The sequence below is a fragment of the Haliotis cracherodii genome, unplaced genomic scaffold (genome assembly GCF_022045235.1).
Source record: "Haliotis cracherodii isolate W230 unplaced genomic scaffold, xgHalCrac1.p SCAF_12, whole genome shotgun sequence".
Classification (NCBI taxonomy): domain Eukaryota; kingdom Metazoa; phylum Mollusca; class Gastropoda; order Lepetellida; family Haliotidae; genus Haliotis; species Haliotis cracherodii.
Genome location: NW_027266267.1, coordinates 2,147,656 through 2,173,032, shown reverse-complemented (window position 1 = coordinate 2,173,032; position 25,377 = coordinate 2,147,656). Strand labels below are relative to the sequence as shown.

Here is a 25,377-nt window from a genome sequence, read left to right as displayed (position 1 = left end):
AGATCATGTGTTCGTTGTGGGGATAGTTTAACAGATTTCTTTGATTGTCCTTTGGGCCTAAGACAAGGCTGTATTTTGAGTCCGATCTTATTTTCATTTTTCATTAATGAATTATATTACGAAATAGCTGCCAGTGGTAAACATGGTATCCAAATGTTCCCAGATTGGATAGAAATACTAATGCTACTTTTCGCAGATGATGTCATTTTAGTGTCAGATACTGTTGTCGGTCTTCAAAGGCAATTAAATATTTTAAGTACGTACACCAAAGAATGGAAATTATCCGTAAACTTGGAAAAAACTAAAATTGTGATCTTCAGAAAAGGTGGTCCAATAGCGTCGAAAGAGAGATGGTCATTCGATGGTCAGTTAGTCAATATAGTAGATCACTACACTTATTTAGGAATCTGGTTCTCACACACAATGAATTGGAAAAAATGTGCCCTTGACTTGTCCTTGCGTGCAAAGAAAGCTTTAATAAGTGTAATGTCTATTTCTCATAAAGTGGGATCGATGTCACCTAATATCTTCTTTAAGCTTTTCGATACCCAGATACAACCAATTTTATTGTATGGTTCTGAAGTATGGGGATTTCAACGTTATGACTGTTTAGAGAAGGTTCATTTATTAGCATGTAAAAAGTTTCTTTGTGTCGGATCTTCTACACCAAATTGCATGGTTTATGGTGAATGTGGTAGATACCCATTATATATTAATTCTCAGATCAGATGTTTAAAATACTGGTTTAAAATTCTTCATATGCATGAACAACGTCTCCCCAAATTAGCCTATAACATGCTTCTACATTTAGATAACATGGGAAAGAATACTTGGACATCGCATATAAGAAATCTTTTATTTTCGCATGGTTTTGGTTTTATATGGCTATGTCAGTCAGTTGGAAATGTAAATATGTTTCTTAATGAATTTCGGAATCGGTCTATAAATATGTTCTACCAAGAATGGCACTCCACTTTAGAGGATAGTTCGCGTTTTGAATATTACAAAACTTTCAAGACTTTACTTCAACCAGAAATATATTTATCAGTACTCACTACGGAAAACTTAAGAAAACAGTTAATTAAATATCGACTTGGTTTGCTAGACCTATTTGTAAATGAAGGAAGAAAACTGTCCATTGAAAAAGTGAAAAGAATTTGTCCATTGTGTAAGCTAGAGATAGAAAATGAAATTCATTTTGTGTTTGTCTGTCCATTTTACAATGATCTCCGAAAGAAATATATAAAAGATTATTTAATAGCAATGTCACCGATAAACGCCTTTGTAGTTATGCTGACGACAAAGAACGAATCAAATATATTAAATCTTTCTCTTTATATTAAGCATGCATTAGCCAAAAGAAATGAATTAATCAAACAACGTGTATATCCCAATGTGTAACAAATGTAATTGTATCTACATGCGTAACTCTTTCTTGTATATGGGCCGGTGGCCTTTTGTACAATAAACTTCTTTGACTTGACTTGACTCAAGCAGCAGAACTGTTTGGCGATCGAAAGTTGACGTGCATAGGTCAAAATTTGGAACACTTCATCATGTTTCAAATAGATCAACTTCGTTTCTTGGACAGTTTCAAATTTTTAAACACCAGCTTACAAAATTTGGCCAATAATTTGAGAAGCAAAGGCCAAGAACAATTTGTCTGTTTGGCAAAAAACTTTCCCGAACATGTGGATTTGCTGACTCGAAAGTTACCCTACTTTTATGAATATGTGGACAGTTTTGAAAAATTAGATCGAACAGAATTTCCGAGTCGTGAAGACTTTTATTCTTCCTTATCGGAAGACACCATTTCTGAACAAGACTATGCCTTCGCCCGTCACATTTGGGAGACTTTCAAAATTACATCGGTGAGACAGTTCATGGAATTGTACGTTGCCGTAGACACTTTGATTTTGACCGATGTGTTCGAAGCATTCCGTGACATGTGTCTGAGCTACTACAGATTGGACCCGTGTCAGTACTTTACTCTCCCGGGGATGGCCATGGATGCTTGTCTTTTGATGACGGGGGTGAGCTTAGATCTTATGACCGATCCCGATATGTACAACTTTGTCTCAAACGCAGTGAGAGGAGGCGTGGCGAGTATCAATCATCGCCACGCTCAAGCCAATCACAAACACATGTCCGATTTCGACCCGTCCAAACCCGAATCTCACCTGATGTACTTTGACATTAACAATTTGTATGGTGCAGCCATGAGTTGTCCTTTACCTCAAGGTCATTTTGAATGGGTAGACGAAACACAAATAGATGCTATAGATTGGTTGCAACTCGACCCTGAAGGTGAGGTGGGGTACATTTTAGAATGTGATTTGGAATATCAACGTCACCTTCATTCTGTCCATCAGTCGCTGCCCCTCGCTCCCACCAAAGAAAGCATTCTCTGTGAAGATATGTCCCCCTATCATAGGGAATTGCTCGCAGAGCTTGGTATCAAAGGGATGAAAGCCACGGGAACCAAACTTTTTGGCACATTGAAAGACAAAGAAAATTATATCATTTACTTTGCTACTTTGCAGCAATATTTACAATTGGGTTTGAAACTGAAAAAAGTACACAAAGTTTTGAAATTTACTCAGACCAAATGGATGAAGCCCTACATTGACTTTAACACTCAGAAACGAAAAGAAGCCACGGATGACTTTTCGAAAGATTTGTTTAAACTGCTCTCAAATGCCGTGTATGGGAAACAGTTGCAAAATGTAAGAAATTACAAACAAATTGAATTAATTGCGACCGAGGAAAGACTGCGAAGGTTTTCATCAAAACCCAATTTCAAAAGTGTCAACATCTTTTCGGAAAATTTGGTCGTGGTGAGCATGGATAAGGTGTCTGTGACTTTGAACCAACCCGTCGCCGTGGGCTTCACCATTTTGGAACACGCTAAAAGACTTCTTTATGACTTTCACTACAATGTCATGTTGAAGGAATACGATAGTGACAATGTCAGGGTCCTCATAACAGACACGTATAGCTTGTTTTATCAAATCTGGTCCCCCGTGGGTACTCCTGTCCGCGATCCTCAAGACTTTATGTTAGCTAACACCCACCTCTTTGACACCTCAAACTATCCCGTAGACAACCCACTTCATTCCATGGAAAGACACAAGGCCATCGGTTTGATGAAAGATGAAGTGGGTGGCAAAACCATCAGAGAGTTTGTCGGACTTCGTCCCAAAAACTATAGTTTTATTTTTGACAAAACTCCATTCATAACACCCTCTACACAGACAAAGTGACCAAATTGGCTTTAACGCCTCAAGATGACAAGCGATACCTGTTGGCAGGTGGCATCGAATCTCGAGCCTATGGATTTAATCCTATTTAGAACCTTTTGTAACCTGTTCATTTCAAGAAAAATTCTAAACAATTCCCTCTCATTAGTACTATAAGTGTCTAGCAAACATGGATGATATAGCATATGGAAACTTCATCCCTGTGTCCCTGTGAAAAGGTATTTCTTATGCAAAATGTTTTTCACAAACGATGTAAAAAGAAACTTTAATTTACTTATCTTATCAAAGATAAATAACCTTTTATTGCTGGTAAACTTCTGTATGAAAAAAAAACATGTCAGAAACTAAAACTTATACATGTATGACAGAAACTAAAAACTTGTATGTTAGAAACTAAATGTATATGTCAGAAAACAAAAACTTGTATAACATGAACTAAAATTTGCATGATGGGGAAAAATATTAATTGATAATTAACACATTTTTTGTTTGCTCTTACAGGATGATTGGAAATCGATTCAGGGTGACTGGAAGCCAAGGAGAAGTGCTGAAGGAAGGAAGAATTCTCCAAAGAAGTCACCTTGCGGCTTGTCTTACCGGTTCTCGATGTCTCGAGAGAATGCTGAGACATCAGGTGAATGGAGCAGCAGAGAGTCTGCTTCACCGGGGACCCTTCTCTGTGACCAGCCAAGAAGTTGTTATTTCAAGACGGTGGCGTCACAAAAGAAACCATAACCTGAAGAAACACATTCGTTCAGTGTTTGAATCTGTGATGACATCTGTTTATGTGGATGAACTTCAGAGCAAAGTTAATGAATTGTGCAATAAAGACTGTTACTGATGTGAAGTCGATCATTTATCTCAAGTCCATCATCCGTGTCTGATGATGACTGCTGATGAGAGAGTTGATAGTTATTTTGATGATGCACTGTCAACAATGTCTCCCAGGCTTATCCTCGAAAAGACAAGAGAGCAAATGACATCATCATCCAGACTTTTATTTTCACTCCTTAACACCAAATGCTATGAAAACGAACAATACTTGAACACTCATTTCTTTACTTCGAGTAGAAAAGAACGAGTAGAACAGAAGCTGAGAGAGAAAATGAGAGACTTTTTGAATGTGACGATGATTTTATCACATTTACCTCATACTAGTGTTTCTACATCAAGAGACATGATACTGATTAGCTCATGAGGAAGGGGCATAACTCTGATTGCTTTGATCCTCTCGGAGAAGACAGTGATGTCACACTAAAAAAACAACAATTTTTTATTATTCTATTGTAATCCAAGACACAAGGTTTACTAATGTTTATAGTTCAAATTCTCATGGTAATAATCAAAGAAATTGATTCATGATATAATTTTAAAATAAAATCCATTTGTGTTTTCATTCGTGTATGTCTTTTCTTTGTTGATGTTATCATGAAAGAAGAAAACAGAATGTTTTTATTTATATTTATCATGAGAGAGTTTGAATGGAATGTAACCAAATTACACTTACACACATACACTTAGTCATCAACCAATGAGATTCTTTGAATTTAAATATTTACATAACCACATCCAATCATCATAGGTGGGTTGTTATTTTCTTAACACGTGATAAACATAAAATCCTATCAACCAGTGAATTTCAAATACTAAAATAGTGACATGCACAAAATCACGCCTATATCACTCATTTCATCGTCTACCCTCAGAGACAGAAGTTGTGTTCGTAAAAAACAGTGTACCATGTCGGCAAGGTTTGTGCAATTTTTCTTAGTTCACTCAATTAATTTTTATTTAGTAATCACTACAATAGGTATAGCTTTATGATAAGTACTCTTGAGAAGCTGATGCATGCAAGACAATCAGCGAACCAAGAATATCTTAATGCTGCTGCTGCTCAGCTATAACATGATATTGTCAATTTCTGAACCTCTTCATACTATCTTTTTAACAGAGTGGGAAGAAAAGACAAATCTACATTCTTTTCCTGGAAGCAGGTCATGAAAATGCCGCACACCCTAAACGAGGCAGTCATTCACCAATCTCACGAATGGTTTCCAAATCGTGACGAATGCGTGAAAAACGCCAAGCGCAAGTTTCGAGACGATTTCAACGTCACTAAGCGAGTGATTATAAAAAAATCTTGCTGGGCACTCTCCGCGGACGAAGTCGCCGTGGCGGAGAAGATGAAACTCGTTGAAAACTTGTTGACTTTATGCTACTGTCTTCAACTCACCAAGATGATCAAACGACTGTCTCGTGAATTGTGTTTCGGGTGCATGTTCGATGCAGAAGGTGAACGGGACCACACCTGCGATATGTCAGAACAACAACTGGTGGAGAAATACTTTAACATGACATTATCCGACGTAGACGATGGAGAGGTGCACGAGAGCTGGATAAAACTGCTGCTAGAAGACCCAAGTTTTCGAGATGTGAGGGACTTTAACTTGGTCCCGTATCGATGCAAGGACTATCGTGACTCTCAATTTAAAACGTCTCAATGGAAGGAGGGATTGAAAGAACGCGTCGAGAAAATGTTAAAGTTAGACAAAAGAATGTGAAATGTTTTTTCTTGGGACTAATTGAATGAATGTTTTGTTTGTTTATTTTAATTCTGATATTGATAATAAAAATCAATGTTGAAAATTTGTATTTTGTTTGTATTTTATCTTCAGTCACACATAATGAGCGAGTGAGTGAGTGAGTTAGGGTTTAATGCCGTTTTCAACAATTGTTTTCCGTTATACCATGGCGGCAGGGTTTATAGCTGCAGGAGGAAAAGCCTGCATCACCAATGTGGTTATGTGATGCAGTGACACCTGCGAGCTTCGGCCTGGTACCTGCGAACAGACACACACAGACGCACAACAACAATGATATAAAACGAAACATCATCCATGATATTCTATCATTACACGATGAGCTCTCGAGAGATAACTTCTGACAAAGTACTGGAAGATTATTATTTCACTCCCAGAAATCCGGGCGCGTTTTTGGGTCCGAGTAAACTCAAAAAGGTGTTAAAACGTCAATTGAAAGTTCCAGCGAGCAGTGTCAGACGGTTTGTCAACAATCAAGATGCTTACAGTTTACACAAACCCGTCAGATACCGTTTCAAACGAATGAAAGTCAGAGTGAATTCTATCGACGAAATGGTCGACGTGGATTTGGCCGACCTGTCTAGGTTTACGAAGTGGAACGATGGTGTGAGATACTTGCTGGTGGCCATCGACATATTGAGCCGCTTTGCATTCGCCCTTCCGTTAGACAATAAGAAACCCGAAACCGTCTTGAAAGCTTTCAAACAAATCCTGAACAGCGACGTCCCGGGAAGGTGAGAGTAGATGGCGGAAGCGAATTTAAGGGGGCGTTCAAGACGTTTTTAGAAAAACAAAAGATAAAACTCACCATAGCTCGCAATGAAAACATCAAAAGTAATTACGTTGAACGTTTTAACAGAACACTGAAATAACTGATCACCAGATACATGACCCACAATAACACCAAACGTTATCTGGACGTTCTGGCGCATTTAGTATCCAATTATAATCACACCCTTCATTCGTCTCTCCCTCATCTCTCTCCTGCAGATGTCGATAAAACCAACGAAGTGATAGTGTGGGATCACCTCTATCTGGAACCTCTGAGAAAAGTCAAACCCAACATCAAGAAATACTTATTTAAAGTGGGCGACCTGGTTCGCATCTCATACCTCATGAAACCTTTCACCAAGGAACTCGATCTCAAGTGGACAGAAGAACTGTTTAAAGTGGCTCGACGTTACAAGAAGCAAACGTTCCCTCAGTACAAGCTGAAAGATTTCCACGACGAACCCTTGATAGGTAGCTTTTACGCGAACGAACTACAGAAGGTCGAGAAAGAGGGTGATGTGCTGTGGCAAGTCGACAAAATTCTGAAAAGAAAAAAGGTGAAAGGCAAGACCCATGTTCTAGTGCGTTGGCTAGGGTGGCCCAGTTCCTTTGATTCCTACGTAGAAGAGAGCGAACTGAAAGACCTCTGATGATGGAAAAGTACATTTTTCTCAAAAGCTCAGACTCCAAAACAACCTCCTTTCCAGAGAATTCACCCTATCATTTTCGAGTCAAATTAAATCAAAGGTTAGTCTTTGACGGATTCTGGGTGGTGTCTTTAATCGAGCTCAATTTTGGAAAGCTGTATCCGAAAAAAATCCCCGGTGGTGACCCCTACGTGGACGTGTTATGTAACTTATGTGACAGCTCGTTGGTAGGGGAAACTCAACTGGCCTTATTGAGACGCATCGATCTGAGACAGGGGCCAACCTATACGTTTGGTAGTGAATTTACCATTCGTGTCAAATTAAAAGAAACCGACAATATTGAGCTGTATTTAAAGTCGGGGAGTACCTCTACACCGTCATTCTTAACGGAAGAGACCTACGCCACACTTCACTTAAGACGTTATCCTTTTGTGGAGTAAACATGGATGCTTCGCGCCCATTGTATTTCCCCGACTACGCCAAGTTTAAACATCACTTTGACAAACACGCGACAAGGTCATCCTCCAGACTGGTTAATGGGAAGATGCAAAGGATGGTGATTCCAGTTCACCGACAGGCAACACAACAACAAAAGGCAGATCCTCCAACTAAGGTCACTCTCCAAATGACATCCGAATCCCAAAGCGAAGTAGAGAGAGCAGAAGCACACGGCAAAAGAGAAAAGGCTTTAAAACGCAAGGCGGGGGCTAAGTGCGTCACAACCAAGAAGATACGTCGAACTGACAACATCAACGCACCTTCCAAGACGGCTAAAGTGCTCAAGTGTACCCCAGTGAAAGAAAACGACATCTTTAGTTAAATCATGGCCCTGTTGAACGACAAAGAATTCGAGGAACTGGTTCCCGAATCGTTAAATCTCTTCACTCTGCCTCCCTATCAAACCAGCGTTCAGAAACAATACTTCGTCAACGTGCGTCCTCTGAGCCAAATCAACGATTCCACGCCTTTGGAATTTCACGTGTCCAATTCCGGAGGCGACTACGTCGATCTGAAGCGCACACGTCTGCACCTCAATGTCAAAGTCACACAAACGGACGGTACAGCATTAGCAGAAGATGAAAACGTGGCCCCCGTGAACCTGTTTTTGCAGTCGCTCTTTTCTCAAGTCACGGTCTATCTGCAGAATCAGCTCGTGTCTTCCACCAACAACCATTACGCTTACAAAAGTATGATGAAGACTCTGTTGGAGTACGGAGCCGAGGCAAAGACCACTCAGTTGACAGCTCAGCTGTTCTACAAGGACGTAGCCGAACAAAACTCCGACCTGGAGAGCAGCGACGTCACTGGATCTATCAATGGCGGAATGTCATCGAGAGCCTCCTACATAGCGGACAGCAAAGTACTGACCATGTCCGGACCCATCTACGAAGATATCTTCGACATGAATCGGTACCTGCTGAACGAGGTGGACCTGACATTGAAGATGTACAGATCGAATCCAAAATTCTGCTTGATGAGCAGCGTGACCGAGCAGGAATTCAAAGTTCAAATCTTGGATGCCTACCTGCAGGTATGCAAAGTCAAAGTCAACCCCACCCTGATCTTGGCTCACAACACGCTGTTCGAAAAGACGAACGCTCTCTACCCGTATACAAAAAATGAGGTCAAGGTCACCAGCATCCCCACCACGCAGCAGACTCACTGCATAGACAACGTCTCTAACCCCGTGGCCAACAGATACGTCGTCGGATTGGTGGACAGTTCGAGTCTAAATGGCAGCTATACAGGCAACCCGTTTAATTTTAAGTCGTCCATGCTTAAAAAGATGACGTTGTACATCGATGGGGTAAGTGTTCCGGGTCAACCCACCGAAGCAGATGATGTCGCCTGTTACGTTAACATGCTAGACGGCATGGGTCTGTGGAAGGAAAACAAGGGAAACGCTATCACCAGAAGTGAATTTCTCTTGGGGAATGCCTTGTTCGTCTTCGACATTGATAAAATGTGTGCAGATTCGGAGTACCTGAACCTGGTGAAATCTGGAAGTGTGAGGCTCGAACTTGAATTCAAATGGCCACTCACCACGACGCTGAGTTGCGTCGTCTTGACTCAGAGGAATTCCATCATCGAAATCGACCAGGCTCGCAACGTGTTTGTCAAGTAACTTTCAATTCATCTAAAAGAAAAAAGCAGAGACAATATGAAAGCCTCTCAGCTTTGGTGCGCTATACGGTGTGACCCGAGTTTACAATCTCATGTCATAGGTGTTTTTGCCAAAGATACTTTGCCCACTCTGACACCTGGCCAGCGTGCCAAAGGTGTGGGACTCATTGTCAACACAGAGACTAGCACACGAGAAGGTCGTCACTGGATCGCCATGTATTTCAAAGGGAATAAAGCAGAAATGTTTGATTCTTTATCAGAACGACCTGTGGATAAAGTATTCGATCACTATTTGAAGTCTGAGAATAGCTCCTCTTACACTCGCAATAGAAAGCAATTACAATCTTCAAACTCTGATACATGCGGATTTTTTACATTGTATTATCTGTTATGTAAATTCAAATCCAATTTACGCATGGATGATATTGTACAGCAGTTCGATACAAATGATCATTTAATCAACGATGAATACGTTTCCGCATTTGTTTGTCGGTATTTTAAATATTGTACAGATTCCTGTTCACGCCATATTCATGAGTCATGTACGAGATAATCATATGACATTGGCATGTAGTTAGTGAAATGCTTTGTTTCATGTCTATATGCTGTGGTAGAAGTCAATAAAACATCAGTTTTAGTCCTCATTGTGTCATGTTGTGTATAAATACCTATGTGAGTAGTCTATCAAAAACAGTTCTATGGTAAAGAGTGACCAAGACACATCATCACCATGGAAGAAGAATTGAAATGTCTGTTGCCTTTTCAAACCCCTACTACCATATCAGTGGTGGGCGGGTCATCGAGCGGTAAAACATTTTGGGTTGCACAACTGCTAAAAGAAGTCAATAGCATGTTCGACCCAGCACCAAACCTCATTATTTACTGTTACGCTGTTTGGCAAGATGTGTACAGTGACATAGAGAGATCTGTCAACAACAACATTCGATTTCGGGATTCTCTACCAACAGAAGATGAACTAAAATCGTATTCATTGGAGTCTGACAAGAACTGTTTGCTGGTCGTCGATGATTATATGGAGCAAGTGTGTAAAAATCAGTTATTCTTACGTCTCTACAGTACTTTATCCCATCACCTCGGGATTTCCGTCATAAACATACAGCAATCGGCCTATCCCAAAGGAGAGTGTAACAGAACCATGTCTTTAAACACTCATTACTTCGTGCTGTTGTCCAACCCACGATCGGCACACGAATACAAAATTTTAGCATCACAAATATTTCCGGGTCAAGCGAAATATTTTTCGGATTCCTTCCAGGATGCTGTGAGTAGGAAAAAATATGGGTATCTCGTTATGGATGTGTCGCCCTATGCAGAAGAGGAATACGGACGTTTGCGTACGGGGATATTTCCAGGTGACGTGTGCACGGTGTACTTACCACAGTAAGGAAAAAACAACAACAACAGAAAACAAACCATTGCGCATGACATTGTTGATGTGTGACTAAGAAGTACAGATGTGCTATACCCTTTTGGTTCATTTCGCTTTCACCTCACAAACAGAACAGAACTAAGGCACGAAACACGATGGATGTATGTGGGAGGTTTGATGTCGATTCAGTTACAGACTGCGCAGAAATAATAGAGCGCAGTACAGATGTGTACGGAGAAAAGTTTAGCGACAGACTGAAATCCTTCGCTATCTGGCCTCTTCAGATGAAGCAGTCTCCAAAATCCATGGCAGAGGCTGGATTTATATACACAGGACAAAACGACAGAGTCTACTGTTTCAAATGCAAAATTCGCGTACACCAATGGATACCAGAAGATGACCCGATGACGGAACACTTCAGACTGTCCCCTCGCTGTACCTATATCCACATGGTGTGCGAAGAACCCAAGGTCAACAAGGAAGGGTAGAAAAAAGAAATCTCTGTTGGGTTTTTTTTGGTTTTTTTAGATGCAATAAAACACTATTGGCAAGCATACACCTGTTCATTTGAGAGCGAGACAATCAAACAGTAAACACCATTATGAGTGAACTACTGGAGAAACATTTAACTTTTCTACTGATGCTTGAACAAGCTAACACCAAGCAAAGAAAAGCTTTGCTGACGCATGCATCGCGTGAACAGTTTATGGGTGTTATCACTCTGTTATTCAACATTTTAAGAGGGAATATACACTTATTGGATGAGGATAAAATTCGACTGTCGCGTCACAAGAAGTGCATTCGATCCTTGGCCAGCAAGACAGTAAGTCGACGTGAAAAACGTGAGTTGATACTCGCACATCATTCTGTTCTCCCGGTTTGCATCAGAGCCTATCGAGCATACCTCTCGTCGTCAGCACAGTCGGAAGATAACGTTCATCATGAGCAAACCTTTGGTTCTTCTGACGAGGGAGACGTATCAAAGATTGATGACCAAAGGAGAAGAACAGAATCCACAGACGACAGTGAATCAGACGGCGGAGGATCCTCAGACAGCGATTTCTAATAGACTTGACAATGATACATCACTACCTGTTACAGAGGGACAAACTGAAAGGAAGCTCATGCTTCAAGTTCCTGACCAGTTAATCAGAGACATTTCCTCTACGAAGACAAAAGGGAGGTTAATGGCTTTGTGGTTGTTCGTCAAAGAAAACATTCTGAGTGGGCAATTGAGTTTGAATAAACATTTACAAGTTGTGATGAGCAATGGAGATGTATTGCATAATTCAAACATTGTGGACTTGATTCGCTATGTCATCACGTCACCCCGTGTTCAAAGCAGACGGCATCCGGAGGGTTACCAGGAATTTCGTAAACTTTTAAGACAATTAAACGTTCCAAAGCATCTCGTGAAAAGCAGACAAAAGGAAGACAAAAAAAAAATGCGTGTAAAAGCCTTAGTTATCAAGCGTAAAGCAGTTGATGGTGTGCCCGGGAACGCTAAATCGAGAAAGTTAGAAGCTTTTTAATGCACATGAACATGTATATCCATATAGATGATGTACAAGTTGTCGATACAAATTATGCATAAAATGAAATACATTGTTTGTGATAGTTTGACAAACTAATGTTTACTTTTGATCAACATTGTTAACCTCTTGATGCTTTTCGTCAATTTTGAAAAAGGTTAGACTCTTTGTTTCTCAATGTATAATTTCATTGTGTTAAATAAAATGTAGATCTCATTTTTCTTTTTACCGGTGTTGTTTTTAAAAATCCCCTTTCCTCGAGAACACCCCGTTACACAATGGTTGCAGTCTATATCCAAATATGGGGACTGAAACAGGAGAAGAAGTCTACATTTGCTTGCACATGATTTAATTGCAGTTGCAAACTTCAATCCCAAGGTTTTTTGGTTCTACAGTAAAACTCAAATCCCAAGGCATGTTGGTTCTACAGTAAAACAATGCAGTAAACATCCCATCACTTTGTATCAATGACATGTTACTGAGGGGTTAGATGCTTTACCATCATACTACATTGTCTTTGATTAAGAGGACTGCTCCATGGTCTAGTGGTAGAGCGTCCGCACGGAGAGCGGAAGGTCCGGGGTTCGATCCCCGACCGCGTCATACCAAAAGACGTTAAAAGATGATAGTTGTTGTTACCCTGTCAAGAGCTCGGCATCAAGGGGACTGGTCGGCTCGGAGTCAGTATACTGTGTCTGAGTGGGATATTCATGTTAAACTGCGGCATGGTATCTCAATGAGCTAGCACTACAAATCAGCATCAGTCCGGACTTGTACAAGCAGCCACACAAACACACACACGTACAGGTACATCGCTATATCAGTGCAATAATCTTGGACGCGACGTTAAACCCTACTTCACTTCACCTCACCTCACCCCTGATTAAGATGGTTCCCGATGTCAATTTGCGTGTTAAATGTATGAAGTCTTCTATTTTCCAAGGATGGACAGTGATATACAAGGAGAAGAAGTTTAAGTCTACATTGTTTATTCACTGAAGTAACTTTAGAAAGAAAAAAAAAACTGGAATCTTTGTTAAAAAAAAAAAAATGGTCATTGTTTACCATCTGTGTTGAATAAACTCTACTTGATGAAAGTTATTTTATTAAACCTACATTCATACATATGGACATTTAGCCGTAGGCATCACGCCCTGGAGTCTGGACCCGTCTTTTATTAACAGCAGGCAGGTGTTGCGGGTATTGTATGCCCCCACGATTGTCAACAGCAGGGTTGCATACCTATTATGCTTAAAACACATCCAACAACCACATCGTGCTTGCCCCTCCACCAAAAAAAACAAACAAAAAACGTGTCTGACAGGTTCCCATGCGTCACGATTCTTTCACACAACACTTTAATAAATATGAACTCAGCACTCCCTATATCGATATTGTGTTATTTGAAAACAAAAAAACAAAAAAGATTAATTAACCACAGCTAGAAACACCCAGTTGGACTTGAAGTGAAGCTATATAAATGAAATTTCAATTTTCAAAATTTCATAAGATTACCAGACGATGGGTTTCACTTTAATTTTCAACGTATCCACAACTAGTTTCCAGTTCAGAATCGGGGAAGATTCGTCTTCTGATCAAGTATTGGACTTTAACGTCTCAGAACAACTTAAAAACATATTAATTTACTTTTTGAGCGAACTTGATCTCTACGAGAACAGAACTTTCAACCTGTCGTACTGTGCCCAACTCACCTTAACAGTTGGCGGAACATTATTTAGTTTTGATAGAGAACAACGATCTCTATCGATTCAAAATAGGGACTGTTCAGTTATTTCAATTTTGGAGGTTGCCGAAATTAAGGAGGCAACAGAGCTCATTATTTCAGGTGAAGCTACCATCCGACGTGTTGAATTCCAGAAGCAATTTCAACATTTGTGCTAATGTAAGTATTACAAGTTTGCATATTTCTTGATATAATCTGTTAATTATAGAACTCGAAGTTTTCAACCGTCAAAGAACTTGTCATTTTAAATTCACGCTTCCATATGCATATAATCATAATAGCTTAATTTGACAACCTCTAACCGTGTGGGTATAACCTTTGCTAACCTACATAATTAGCTTACACACAAATTTGGTAAGCAACACTCAAATTGAGGCTCTGTGTGTGTGTGTGTGTGTCCGTGTGTGTGTGTGTATGGTTAACCATCTCAGCGTGAGACAATAGATACACGTGTCAACATTATTATATTTATCATGATAAAATTAGATATCCCATGTTTATAGAGTCTAAAGGTGAGACGAAGTTTCTCCCAAGAATTACATTGTTAATGATAGTTAAAAAAACAAAAAAACAAAATGCCGACATATGTCAGACAGGCTTTTCTCATGAGTTACAAAGTTTTATAATTTCAAAAGACATAATGCCGACTTGTGATCTTTACACTTTCAAAAGAAGATCAATGATACACCGCCTTATTTTTGTTGTACAAAGTCGACTCGTTGATTGACATGTCAACGGGGTTGTCAATTTTTTCGCACGTACAGGTATGTCCTATAACACTATAAAAAGCGAACGTTATTCATTCGACTGATATCATTCCATAACGAAGCGCGGGATCTTGGTTGCGATATTGTGGTTTTCTTGTTTTGTTGTCGGAAAAAAGTATATATCGACAACAAAATGTACACCAAACGGATCTATTCTTGTGTGTCCCCCGAGGGGTGGGGACACATACAGACACGTCGCGGGTGCCCCCTACTCTAACATCTACGTAATCAAAATGAGGGAGGGGGACAAGATCGTGATATCGGGGATTTTGTTTCCAAATTTGAAAGTAAGTGTTGTTTGTCTACAACTTTGACATGACTGAAACAATGTTAAGAGTTGCGTTATATTCTAAAAAACGAAACTAATATTATTTTCCATGATGAATATTTTACAAAATATCATATTCTGTTTTCAGACAAGTGGAAAAAGGGAACTTTACTGGTAGTCATGCCAACAGTCAAGTGGACGAAGGGAAATCTACTGGTAGTCATGCCAACAGCCAAGCGGACGAAGGGAACTCTATTGGTAGTCATGCCAACAGCCAAGTGGACAAAGAGAATTCTACTTGCAGTCATGCCAATAGCCAAGTGGACGAAGGTAACTCTACTGGTAGTCATGCCAATAGCCAAGTGGACAAAGGGAATTCTACTGGTTCTCATGCCAACAGCCAAGTGGACAAAGGGGACTCTACTGGTAGTCATGCCAACAGCCAAGTGGACACAGGGAATTCTACTGGTTCTCATGCCAACAGCCAAGTGGACTAAGGGAATTCTACTGGCAGTCATGCCAACAGCCAAGTGGACAGAGGGAATTCTAATAGTAGTCATGCCAACATCCAAGTGGACAAAGGGAACTCTACTGGTAGCCTATATCTCCATGAAATAAGTAAGTGTTCAGGAACAATACCTATCTACAGTATACACTGGCGGTAATCGTCTGGAGTAAAGTATTTCCAGTTTAACAAAGTAATATCACGTCGCATGCAATTAAATGTGCAGTAGTAATTGTCCTGGGGGAACATTTTCTAAATAGAGATGCACCAATATATAAAATCTCGCCACTGGGTTGTTTCGGACATGTTACGGAGTATACAGGAAGGTATTGACAAAGAGATGACAGTTTTGCAAGGGAATGTGGAGACCAAGTTCAAGTTGCCACCAGGGAAACTACTTAGAATACTTGATGAGGTCCTGCAAAACCTGGACCAGGAACAAGAGGTAATAGTAATTCTGGGACAGAATACGTTTCTTCATCAAACCATATCTGTTAATGTCTGCATGTTAAAGATACATGTTTTCTCCTCCTAAATATTGTACTCTTTTCTCTTAATTCTGCATCCTATGTACATGACCAGTTTAAATTGTGGATTTGATGGTCATGCTCTGTGAATCCACTGGCTTTATATTATCTGGATGGCATACACCATTGATCCCGGGTTCAGTTACTGGTTCATCTTATCGATTATTAACTGGATGGAAAAGGGTGACTTGGAAATTACCAACAACATTCCTTCACATGCTTCATCCAGGAAAGTGAGTGAATGGTTATGGTTTTACGTCGTTAAAAGTTGAACAGGGAAAAAAGTGCCGTGTGTTGTATGGGATGATGAGAAACCTATTTGTGATATGATCCTATTTCGTTTTAGATCATAGATTAGTATCTGGTTAGTAGGTTATCATCTCTCACATGTTGATGACGCCATGTTGCTCACGTTTATTAAAAGTTTAAATTGAAGTCTTCTTGTGTTCTGCCATGGGCAGAAACTATTACATGGTGGCAGCGTTGCAAAGAAGTCTACGCATCACCGACTGGATCTTGTTCATGCCTTTTGACATGTTTTGAACTGTATCTACGTATCTGACAGTCGGCGTGCTGTTTCGCGCCATGTGAATCATGGATGTCACTGTGACCGTAACTATTCACAGCTTTGTGCATGTTACCAGTAACTATCAGTATTTGGTATGAAATCAGAACAATTCAGGAACGAACATTGTACCGTAGCATATTTCTCCAGTGTGACTGATGATCTTTTCACTGAGTACACACTCCTTAGCGCCAAGTTTTCTTGTGAAGCGATCGCAAAATCACCATGGCAGAGTCAATACCGTCACCTTGCATGGACTGGTCACACCCGGACAGAGGTCAGCTTTTAAGGAATTTAAGCAAACAAGTGAACTTTGGTTTAAGATTAAAGGTATCAAGCCAGAAGATCAACACAGTTACATTATTTTATGGTCTGGCAAGGAAGGTCTTAGAATGTTCAACACATCGAATCTAACTGATGAAAATTTAAACAATCCCGAGAATTTATGGCAAAAGTTTTCTTCTCAAATTGAACCTCCTGAAAATTTCAGAATTCATAGATTAGCGTTTCTTCGTTACAAACAGAAGGACAATGAGACTGTTGATGACTTTATCACAAGATGTAAAGCTAAAGCTATGAAGTGTTTGTTTAAAGACAATGATGCACTAGAGGAGAGAATGATTGAAGTTTTCATTGCTGGTGTTCAATACCCAGAGGTACAGAAAACATTGCTAGGACGTGATGAAAAATTAACCCTCCAGGAAGCCATTCATATTGGTAGGAGACATGAAGCAAGTGTTAACCATATGTCACAGTTTAAGAATCTAGATGGTAAGGTTTTAAAAGCTGATGAAATTCAGCATGTTTGCTGGTTTTGTGGAACAAAACACTCTTTCAAATCTAGAAATGTATGTCCAGCAGTCAACAGCAAATGTGTGGTAAAATTGGGCATTGGCAGGCAATGTGTCAACAGGGAAGAGAGAGACCGCAGCATAGACGAAGACAGTTAAGGCACCATCAACAGTCTAGGCCAGGGAGTCGTGGACGACAGTCTCATAGGAATGATGAACATATGTCACGACAGTCTCAGCATAAGCAAAAGTCATACCAACATTCACAAAAAACAACATGATATTCGCTATGTGAGTGAGGAGTTTGGATGTTTCCATTTTGAATCTGTTACTTTTGTTGATGAGGTAGCCAAAGACAACGTTGATGAACTGAAAGTAAACCTAGATGTTAAGCTGTGTAACCGTCAAGGCAGCCACACCTTAAAGGTTAAAGTGGATACAGGCTTACAAGGAAATCTACTAGCACTTCGTGTATACAGAAGAATGTTTCCAGAATTTATTGATGCATCAGGTTTCCCTAAATCTGGTACTACAAAGGCAAGACATGTCAAGCTGGGTGCTTATAATAGTACTGAAATTCCCCAGTATAGTAGTATTACTTTACCATGTTAATTTGATGGTAAATGGCTGGACACAGAGTTCTTTCTTGCAGATGCACCAGTGCCTATTCTGCTTGGATTACCTTCAATCCTTGCTCTGAATCTAATCACACCAAATTGTCTCACGAATTCAGTGCATAGCGTGGAGAATCTGCACCTATCCCTAACAAGGAAACCCTACAGAAGCTATACCCAGGCAGATTTGAAGGCATTGGTCAATTTCCTGGAAAGAGTCATCTAGCTCTGAAAGAAGACGCTGTACCCGTGACACATCCAGCCAGAAAGTATCCTATTAAACTTAAGGATGAGTTGAAATCTGAGTTGGTAAGAATGGAGTCTTTAGGTGTGATAGCTAAGGTAACTGAACCTACTGATTGAGTGTCCTCACAGGACAGGAATAGGAAGGATAATGGCAAGTTGAGAGTGTCTTGATCCTAGTGATTTAAACCGTTCCATTATGAAACCTTACCACAAGACACCGACCCTGGAAGAAATAACACACAAGTTTAGTGAACCAACAGTGTTTAGCAAACTAGATGCTAGGCATGGACATTGGAGCATCACCCTTTGGGTTTTTCGAGTATATTTACAACATTCAATACACCTTTTGGAAGGTACCGGTTTCTTAGACTTCCTTTTGGACTAAGAATATCACAGGACATATTTCAGGAGAAGATGGATTTGATCCTTGAACAGTGTCCTGGAACACTTGGTATCAGTGATGATACAGCAGTCTATGGAAAGACTGTAGAGGAGCATGATCAAAACCTGCATCAACTTATGAAAGTTGCAGCAAGACATTGAGAAGTGTGAGATAAGAAAATAAAGGATCAAGTTCTTTGGAAACTATTATGATGCTCAAGGTGTACAACCTGATCCAGAAAAAGTTCAGGAAATTCACAATCTACCTCCACCTGCGAACACTGTTGAACTGCAGCAGTTCCTGGGGATGATACAGTATATGTCAGTAGTATATAGTGCACTTATGCCCGTTTTTTAATTGCAGCCCTCCCACTGGCTCATTTCTGCCCGTCATATATTGCAGCCCTCCCATTGGCTGATTCTACCCGCTGGGTCCCCCTCCCCCAACCCCCAACCCAGAGTAATGACGTCATATATTTCTGTCCTCTCATTGGCTGATTTCTACCCGCAGGGTCCTCTCCCCCACCCAGGGTCCCACCCCGGGTCCCACCCCATTATGATTTGAGCGCTGTTATGTAACTTATTCATAATTAAACCTAGTGAATGCTATTCTAAACAATAATAATAAAAAAGAAATTCTAAAATTACAAAGTGAAATTCTCCAGCTGAAAAAAAGAAATAGAGAAAGGATATCTTTATTGAAAGCGTCTCAGCAAAATGTTAAAAGTTTTCTTTTGGGAGATTTGGTGGTTCCATAAGGAACCTGTGCGTCCGCTGTACACGTGGATGTTGACGACGTCTTAGATCGTCGTGGATGGTGAGCCAAATACGGTCTTCAGGTAGACGCAGTTGGGGGAATGTCTTCTGTGTTCTTGTAAGATTTTGTCTTCATATTTCCATCTGTACAGTTTAATACCGCACATATAGCACTGAACGCAATCGTTCATTCCCGTGTAGAATAGCCGCACCTGGCCAGCACGAGAGGAGTCTGCTTAATTTGAATAGGAAATTTGTAGTAGGTATCTAAACGATTTTTAAAATATCTGTAGGAAGGATGATCGGGAATGACCATAATATCCGACTTCACAGTCCACGAACTCCGACAGCTATCCGCATCCAAACATTTACATCCGTAGTCGACACTAGCGTCGCAATCCGCGCTTAAATCTGGAGAATCCATTTTCACGTCCGATATCTCCAACAGCTCGAGCCGCAATGATAAATCCACGATGACAGTCCGGCGATCAAAATCACGTGACCAGCCGGATAACCAATGAACGTCCAACGCTGGACAATCACGTGACAGTTCCAGGTCTGTGACCTGCACTCCAACCGGTGACTTAAGCCCTGTTTATACGGTGGCATTTGCACACGTGTGTTTTTTTTGCATATGTGCAAATTTGCTTATGTGAGCAAATTTGACCGTATGGATGCATTTACTCATGTGCAGATTTTACTCATATGAGTAAATTTGCACCTAGTTGGGACTAAGTGCAAATTTGCTACAACCTGTGAGTATATGCAGTTTAGATATACAAATTGGCAACGCTTAATCCTCATTGGTCAGAATGAAACCAGTTGATGTCCAGACTTTAAACAGACCAGACCGTCAAAAATGGCTAGCAGAAAAAGAACAAATGAGGGCCAAAAATGTGGATCTGCATGGAGCGACGATGAAACGAGATGTCTTTTAGGATTAAGGGAAGATAATTGTTTTGAAGAACAACTTAATCCCTAAGGGTCTTTGCACAACGGACAGGTTCATCCTGTATGCCCACTTGTTCATCATCTGCGTCATCCTCTGTGTCTTAATTCCACTCATCCCTGAAGGTTTCATTGACACTCTCATATGTTATGCAAGACAATGCAACAGCCAATCACCGTGAAAGCAAACTCCACATCAATGTCCAATCGCTTTTGTAAGCATCTCCACCGTCCCTTCAAACGACTGAAGGCATTCTCTATCGTCATCCTTGCCCTGCTGAGGCGATAGTTGAATATGGCTTGAATAGAAGTTAGATTGGCTCTGTTGGAGAAAGGCTTTAAAAGCCAAATCTTTAATGGGTAGGCCGCATCACCAAGTAGTACCACTGGCATATTGGAATCACCAACCTTCTTGTTCCATGTGGGGAAAAGAATGCCATTATCACCTTGAATGTAAATATCGGAATTGGCAAACACGCGGGCATCGTGGACCTCGCTGACTGAAGCCCGGGACGTCATGGACATGATTGCGATACACAATGCTCAGATGGGGCACAAGGTCATCATCAACACCTATGCTGTCAAATGCTGTCAACACCAAAGAGATTACCGACTCTGTATTCTGCAAGCCAGTAAATGGCAATTGCTACCTTCTTAGGACACCCAATGGTTCTTCAACAGTGTCTTGGGAAGGAGAGCGTTCACCTTCAAGTCTTCTGCAAATGAAATCCAATGTTTCCTTTCTCATTCTGAAGTTTTCTAGCCAGTCTGTCTCTTCAAAGTGCTGCAGAACAACCATTCCAGGAAACATTCCAGTCTGATCTTTTCCATAGCTATGACAGAAATGGATGGTTTTGACAATTTACTCCAAATCTGCTTATGGGACTTATACTTCGTATGAATGCACAGCAAATATACTTTTGTATATTAAATAGTATACACGTAACCGGCGAACGACTAGCTAATTCAACAGTTGAGAAAGCATGGAACAACCTGTTTACGAACCTCCCATGATCGCTACCGCTAAATGTGGGTGGTTGGGTAGAAATTTGTCCATTAAAGGAAAGAAACGTATTATTATTTTAGGTACATCTATCCTGATGTGTCTTCTAACCGGTTCTACGGTAGCCGAAAGGATCACTAGGACAACTAATAATTCTCCGATCGAAGCCTCTAACGCTATTTTCCAGACATTAAAATATCTACCCAGATCTGAGACTATAAAAAGTCTGAACACCCGTGGCGAAATCAGTTCAAATTGTCGGCAGTGACCGGACTAAACGTATGTCGAGTTGAAAACCGTACAGTTTTGGACGTGAGAATGTTTCTGGCTGGTAAGTCGACCATTAAAGGAATAGCAATGACCATGGAAGAATGGAGAACGATGCTTCAATTGCTACCTTTGATAAAGACTGAACTCGGATTGTTTAACGTTACTGGAAAGTGTAGACCTTCCATAATAGGCGAGACAACGTATAATATGTCGTGAATAGACACTGTCTTTATACTTAAGCTTTCCAAATGTCGTATTTAAGCACGTTTATGTATTAAGAAATAGATACCGTTTTCATTACCTTCTATAGTCGTGAACATTTTGAAACTGTCACTTCTAAACAATAGTTATGACACCGTGCGTGAGCGACATTGACGCTGACCGCATCACCGTTGTTATCGTGTTAATCACCAGAGGCTGTTGCGCAGCAGCTGGTATTACGGATCGCTGATGCGGATTACGTCTGACGATCCGTTGACGGGAGCTATTCACACCCGATTATATCGAATGTACCAACATGTCATACTTATTTTCAAGCGTTTAACCTGTAGCCGTGCGTTGCTTTAATATCCGAATAAACAACAAAATCGTAGCATATACGTTTTTAACGCTTTTTTATTCCAATACCAAGAGTGTACCATATCATCGTTTATAGTACAGTCATCGGTGAAACTGTTTAAAATACAACTCATGGAGTTGTGTCGACACCAATAACATAGAAAATACAGACAATAGTAACCGCCAAAAACAATATCGTAACATTGAAGCTTTCTACTAAAATATTTGTACACACGTCTACCGTATAGATATTTAAAACTATTGAATTCAGCATACATAAGCGAATTATTCAAACCGAATGAATCAAAACTTTTTACGGTATCCTTATTTGGTACGTAAAAGCAAATTCAGTGTAATCCTGAATGGGAAGCTGGCGCAGTGTTCACGATATAGGCTGCCGGTAAAGTCTCTTGTTTATGCGTACATAGTAAATAATCCCTAGGTAATGTGCCTTTGTAGACGTCCTTTAACTCGTAGTCGCCTCTCACAAAAGCGTCTATATCCGAGGTGTACAGCATCTTTACGTCATCATAATGTTACGGTATGCGTCCACTTCAATGCAGTTATTCATTTCCAAATAGGTAATCATGGTCAAAGGGTGAGCTAGAGGTTGTGAAAAGTACAGTTCGATTCCTACTTTGCCTGATTGTTTAGGGTAGTGATGTCCTTCATCCGCGCCTAGATCGTTACTAAAATTGATAACGTACAGGGTAAATCCGTAAATTCGGCCGTTATACCGTGTAATCCATTTCGCCACAGTCCACCGCCATTACGAAACAGGTCTAAGTAAGTTTCATACAATCTGGATGAGTCGTCGTCGTAATCTACGTGGATAAATTTACCGTGTACCTCTTGGCAATTCAATTTTACATTTAGATTTGTCAAACTTTGATGACCAAATTTGAAAGGGTTCAAATGGCATGTACCGACATACGCATTATTTTCCACCAAACCAACGACCATACGTTTCGCGAGATCTCCGTTGACAATAGTTTGATTATGATAATCTCTTACACCCGTTGGTATATGGTGAGCAGTTGTCTTGACTCGCGTTAAAGGATATTTTGCAGTTATCCCTTTCTGTAAAGCTTTAATGTGTAGTTCTCTTATTCGTGGCGAAACTTCCACTTGTCTGACATAAAATTCCGCTCTGACGATCTCACTTTTATAAGTAGTCCCACCACCACCGCGTACATCAACCAAAACTGATCCGATGAACGAATGAGTTCTAGTTTTATATTAACGCCGTCTATGAGATAACGGGGTTGTAAAAATATATCGCAATTAAGTCTTGACACGTATTCTACTTCACGCGTGGGAACTATTTATTTCCACCGTTTTTGCGTCCCCGAGTTGCAGCGAGCATTGTCCATATTGAGATCGTCAAATTTGTTGGCTTCGTCCATATGCCATCCTTGACACGTCATAAAACTCTGTTTAGATTCTTCGTCGAAGGACAGAAGCGAATCGACATAACTCCGGTAGGGGTACATACCGAAACTGGGCGTGACCTCCTGCTGATTTTGACCGAGTTGTACCCTTACATCGCGGAAAAGACTGTGAAGGGAATTATTTCTAGTCGCCAGGTGGTCCGGAGGTATATTATTATCTTGTCCTGATGCTCTCGGGTTTGTATTGTCGCCATTACTTTTAGTTACTTTGACAACAATTCGCAAATAACACTGCGCTAAATCGATATAACTATTAACGGGATTTAGGATATCGAATCGTATGGGTCCAGACCCGATTGTAAAGGTTGTCAGAGTATATCGCACCCATTGACTATCGGTCATGCTCGTCACTACACCCGGTACTGAAAATAAATCTAGTTCAGACTTTGCACATTCTATAGCCTCAGCACGAATCATCGTCTACGCGGTTTATTTCTCTTCCTCTTTCTGCATATTTTAGCCGGCAGGGCACGTATTGACCCGTTCACGGATTGAACGCCTTCTGACAAAAATTCCCCAGCTCTTCTTTCCAATCGATTTTATCATAGGTAACGCAATTCCCCCCAAAGCACAGAGTATGTTCCCAAATCCTCCGCCAGCTTGATAATATCATCTCGTATAAACGCGTACGCCCCCACCAAACTGAAGTCGAGAACGTCTCTTTCTACGATATGGATGAAGCATTATGCGCTTCTCTTTCGAAAGTGTAGTTTAACCATTGACCCCCCTGCTTTGAAATGATACTCTTCTGCCCGCATCGTCTTTAATATAGATACTAATACTTTGCTCAGTTTTGTATCCTAATGGTATGTACAGTATAGGGTTATAGTCTTTGACGTAGCCAAAATCGTCCAACATGGCTTTACTAATGAGTACGTGAGTGTGTAATGGAGTTAACGCGTTTCCAACAACTTGAAACTCGATAATGTCGCTGTACAGGTACAGGTTATGGAATGTTTGATCTTTAAGGGTATGAAGGGGTAAGGTAGCCGCCTGCTTTTCCTCGTGTAACGTAAACACATGTTCATCGGACTTTGTCACAAAACGGACTTGATACCTCTCTGTAACGATTCGTTGATCACTGCAACTAATTGGCTGCCGGTATAATGACCTTCGGGAATGGTTAGCGAACAGGCATGCGCAAAAGGCAAATCCACGTTGCCACGGGAACCGCTTTAGGTCGTAAGGATTTTACCGACTATCGATACGCTGAGGGTGTTGAGAGGGTTATGTACGTTTCGCCATGTCACGGTATTTGAACTTGTGATACCCCTACTTCCCATTCGTGTCTATTGAAATGTAATGGATAAGGTAAATCAGTCGTGTACTCATTTGCTTTGTTTTCAGGCCTGTTAACCATAGAGGCATCACTCGGTAGCGTAACGTAAAAGTTTGTATGGTTTGAATCCATTGCGGTATTACCCCTTTAATCTCTCGATCGAGCCATATATAAGCTACACGATTTGTAAAATACTATCTTTCGGTAACCACTGATTGAAAATTTTTGAGTACCCTTTCCAAGAAACAAACGCCTCGGGCAGACCAGTTTCAGGATTAATTCTTTCTGATATGATGTTATCAATTTCGTACATATCAGGCTCTTTAACTGGCTGTAGTTCATCCTGATAAAACGTTCCAACTAATTCACAATGCGCATAA

At 40.5% G+C, this 25,377-nt stretch overlaps 2 protein-coding genes and 1 pseudogene across 2 annotated transcripts; all 3 read left to right on the top strand.

Moving 5' to 3' along the window:
* Positions 1 to 3,238: 3,238 nt before the first annotated feature.
* LOC139458057 (uncharacterized) lies at positions 3,239 to 7,281 on the top strand (annotated as a pseudogene).
* Positions 7,282 to 8,101: 820 nt separating this feature from the next.
* LOC139458056 (uncharacterized protein F54H12.2-like) lies at positions 8,102 to 9,403 on the top strand. Its single transcript, XM_071239369.1, has one exon. It carries the CDS (start codon positions 8,102 to 8,104, stop codon positions 9,401 to 9,403), a length of 1,302 nt encoding a protein of 433 aa, XP_071095470.1.
* Positions 9,404 to 10,947: 1,544 nt separating this feature from the next.
* Positions 10,948 to 11,858, top strand: LOC139458055 (baculoviral IAP repeat-containing protein 7-like). Its single transcript, XM_071239368.1, has 2 exons — positions 10,948 to 11,276; positions 11,681 to 11,858. Exons 1-2 carry the CDS (start codon positions 10,948 to 10,950, stop codon positions 11,856 to 11,858), a joined length of 507 nt encoding a protein of 168 aa, XP_071095469.1.
* The last annotated feature ends 13,519 nt before the right edge of the window (positions 11,859 to 25,377 follow it).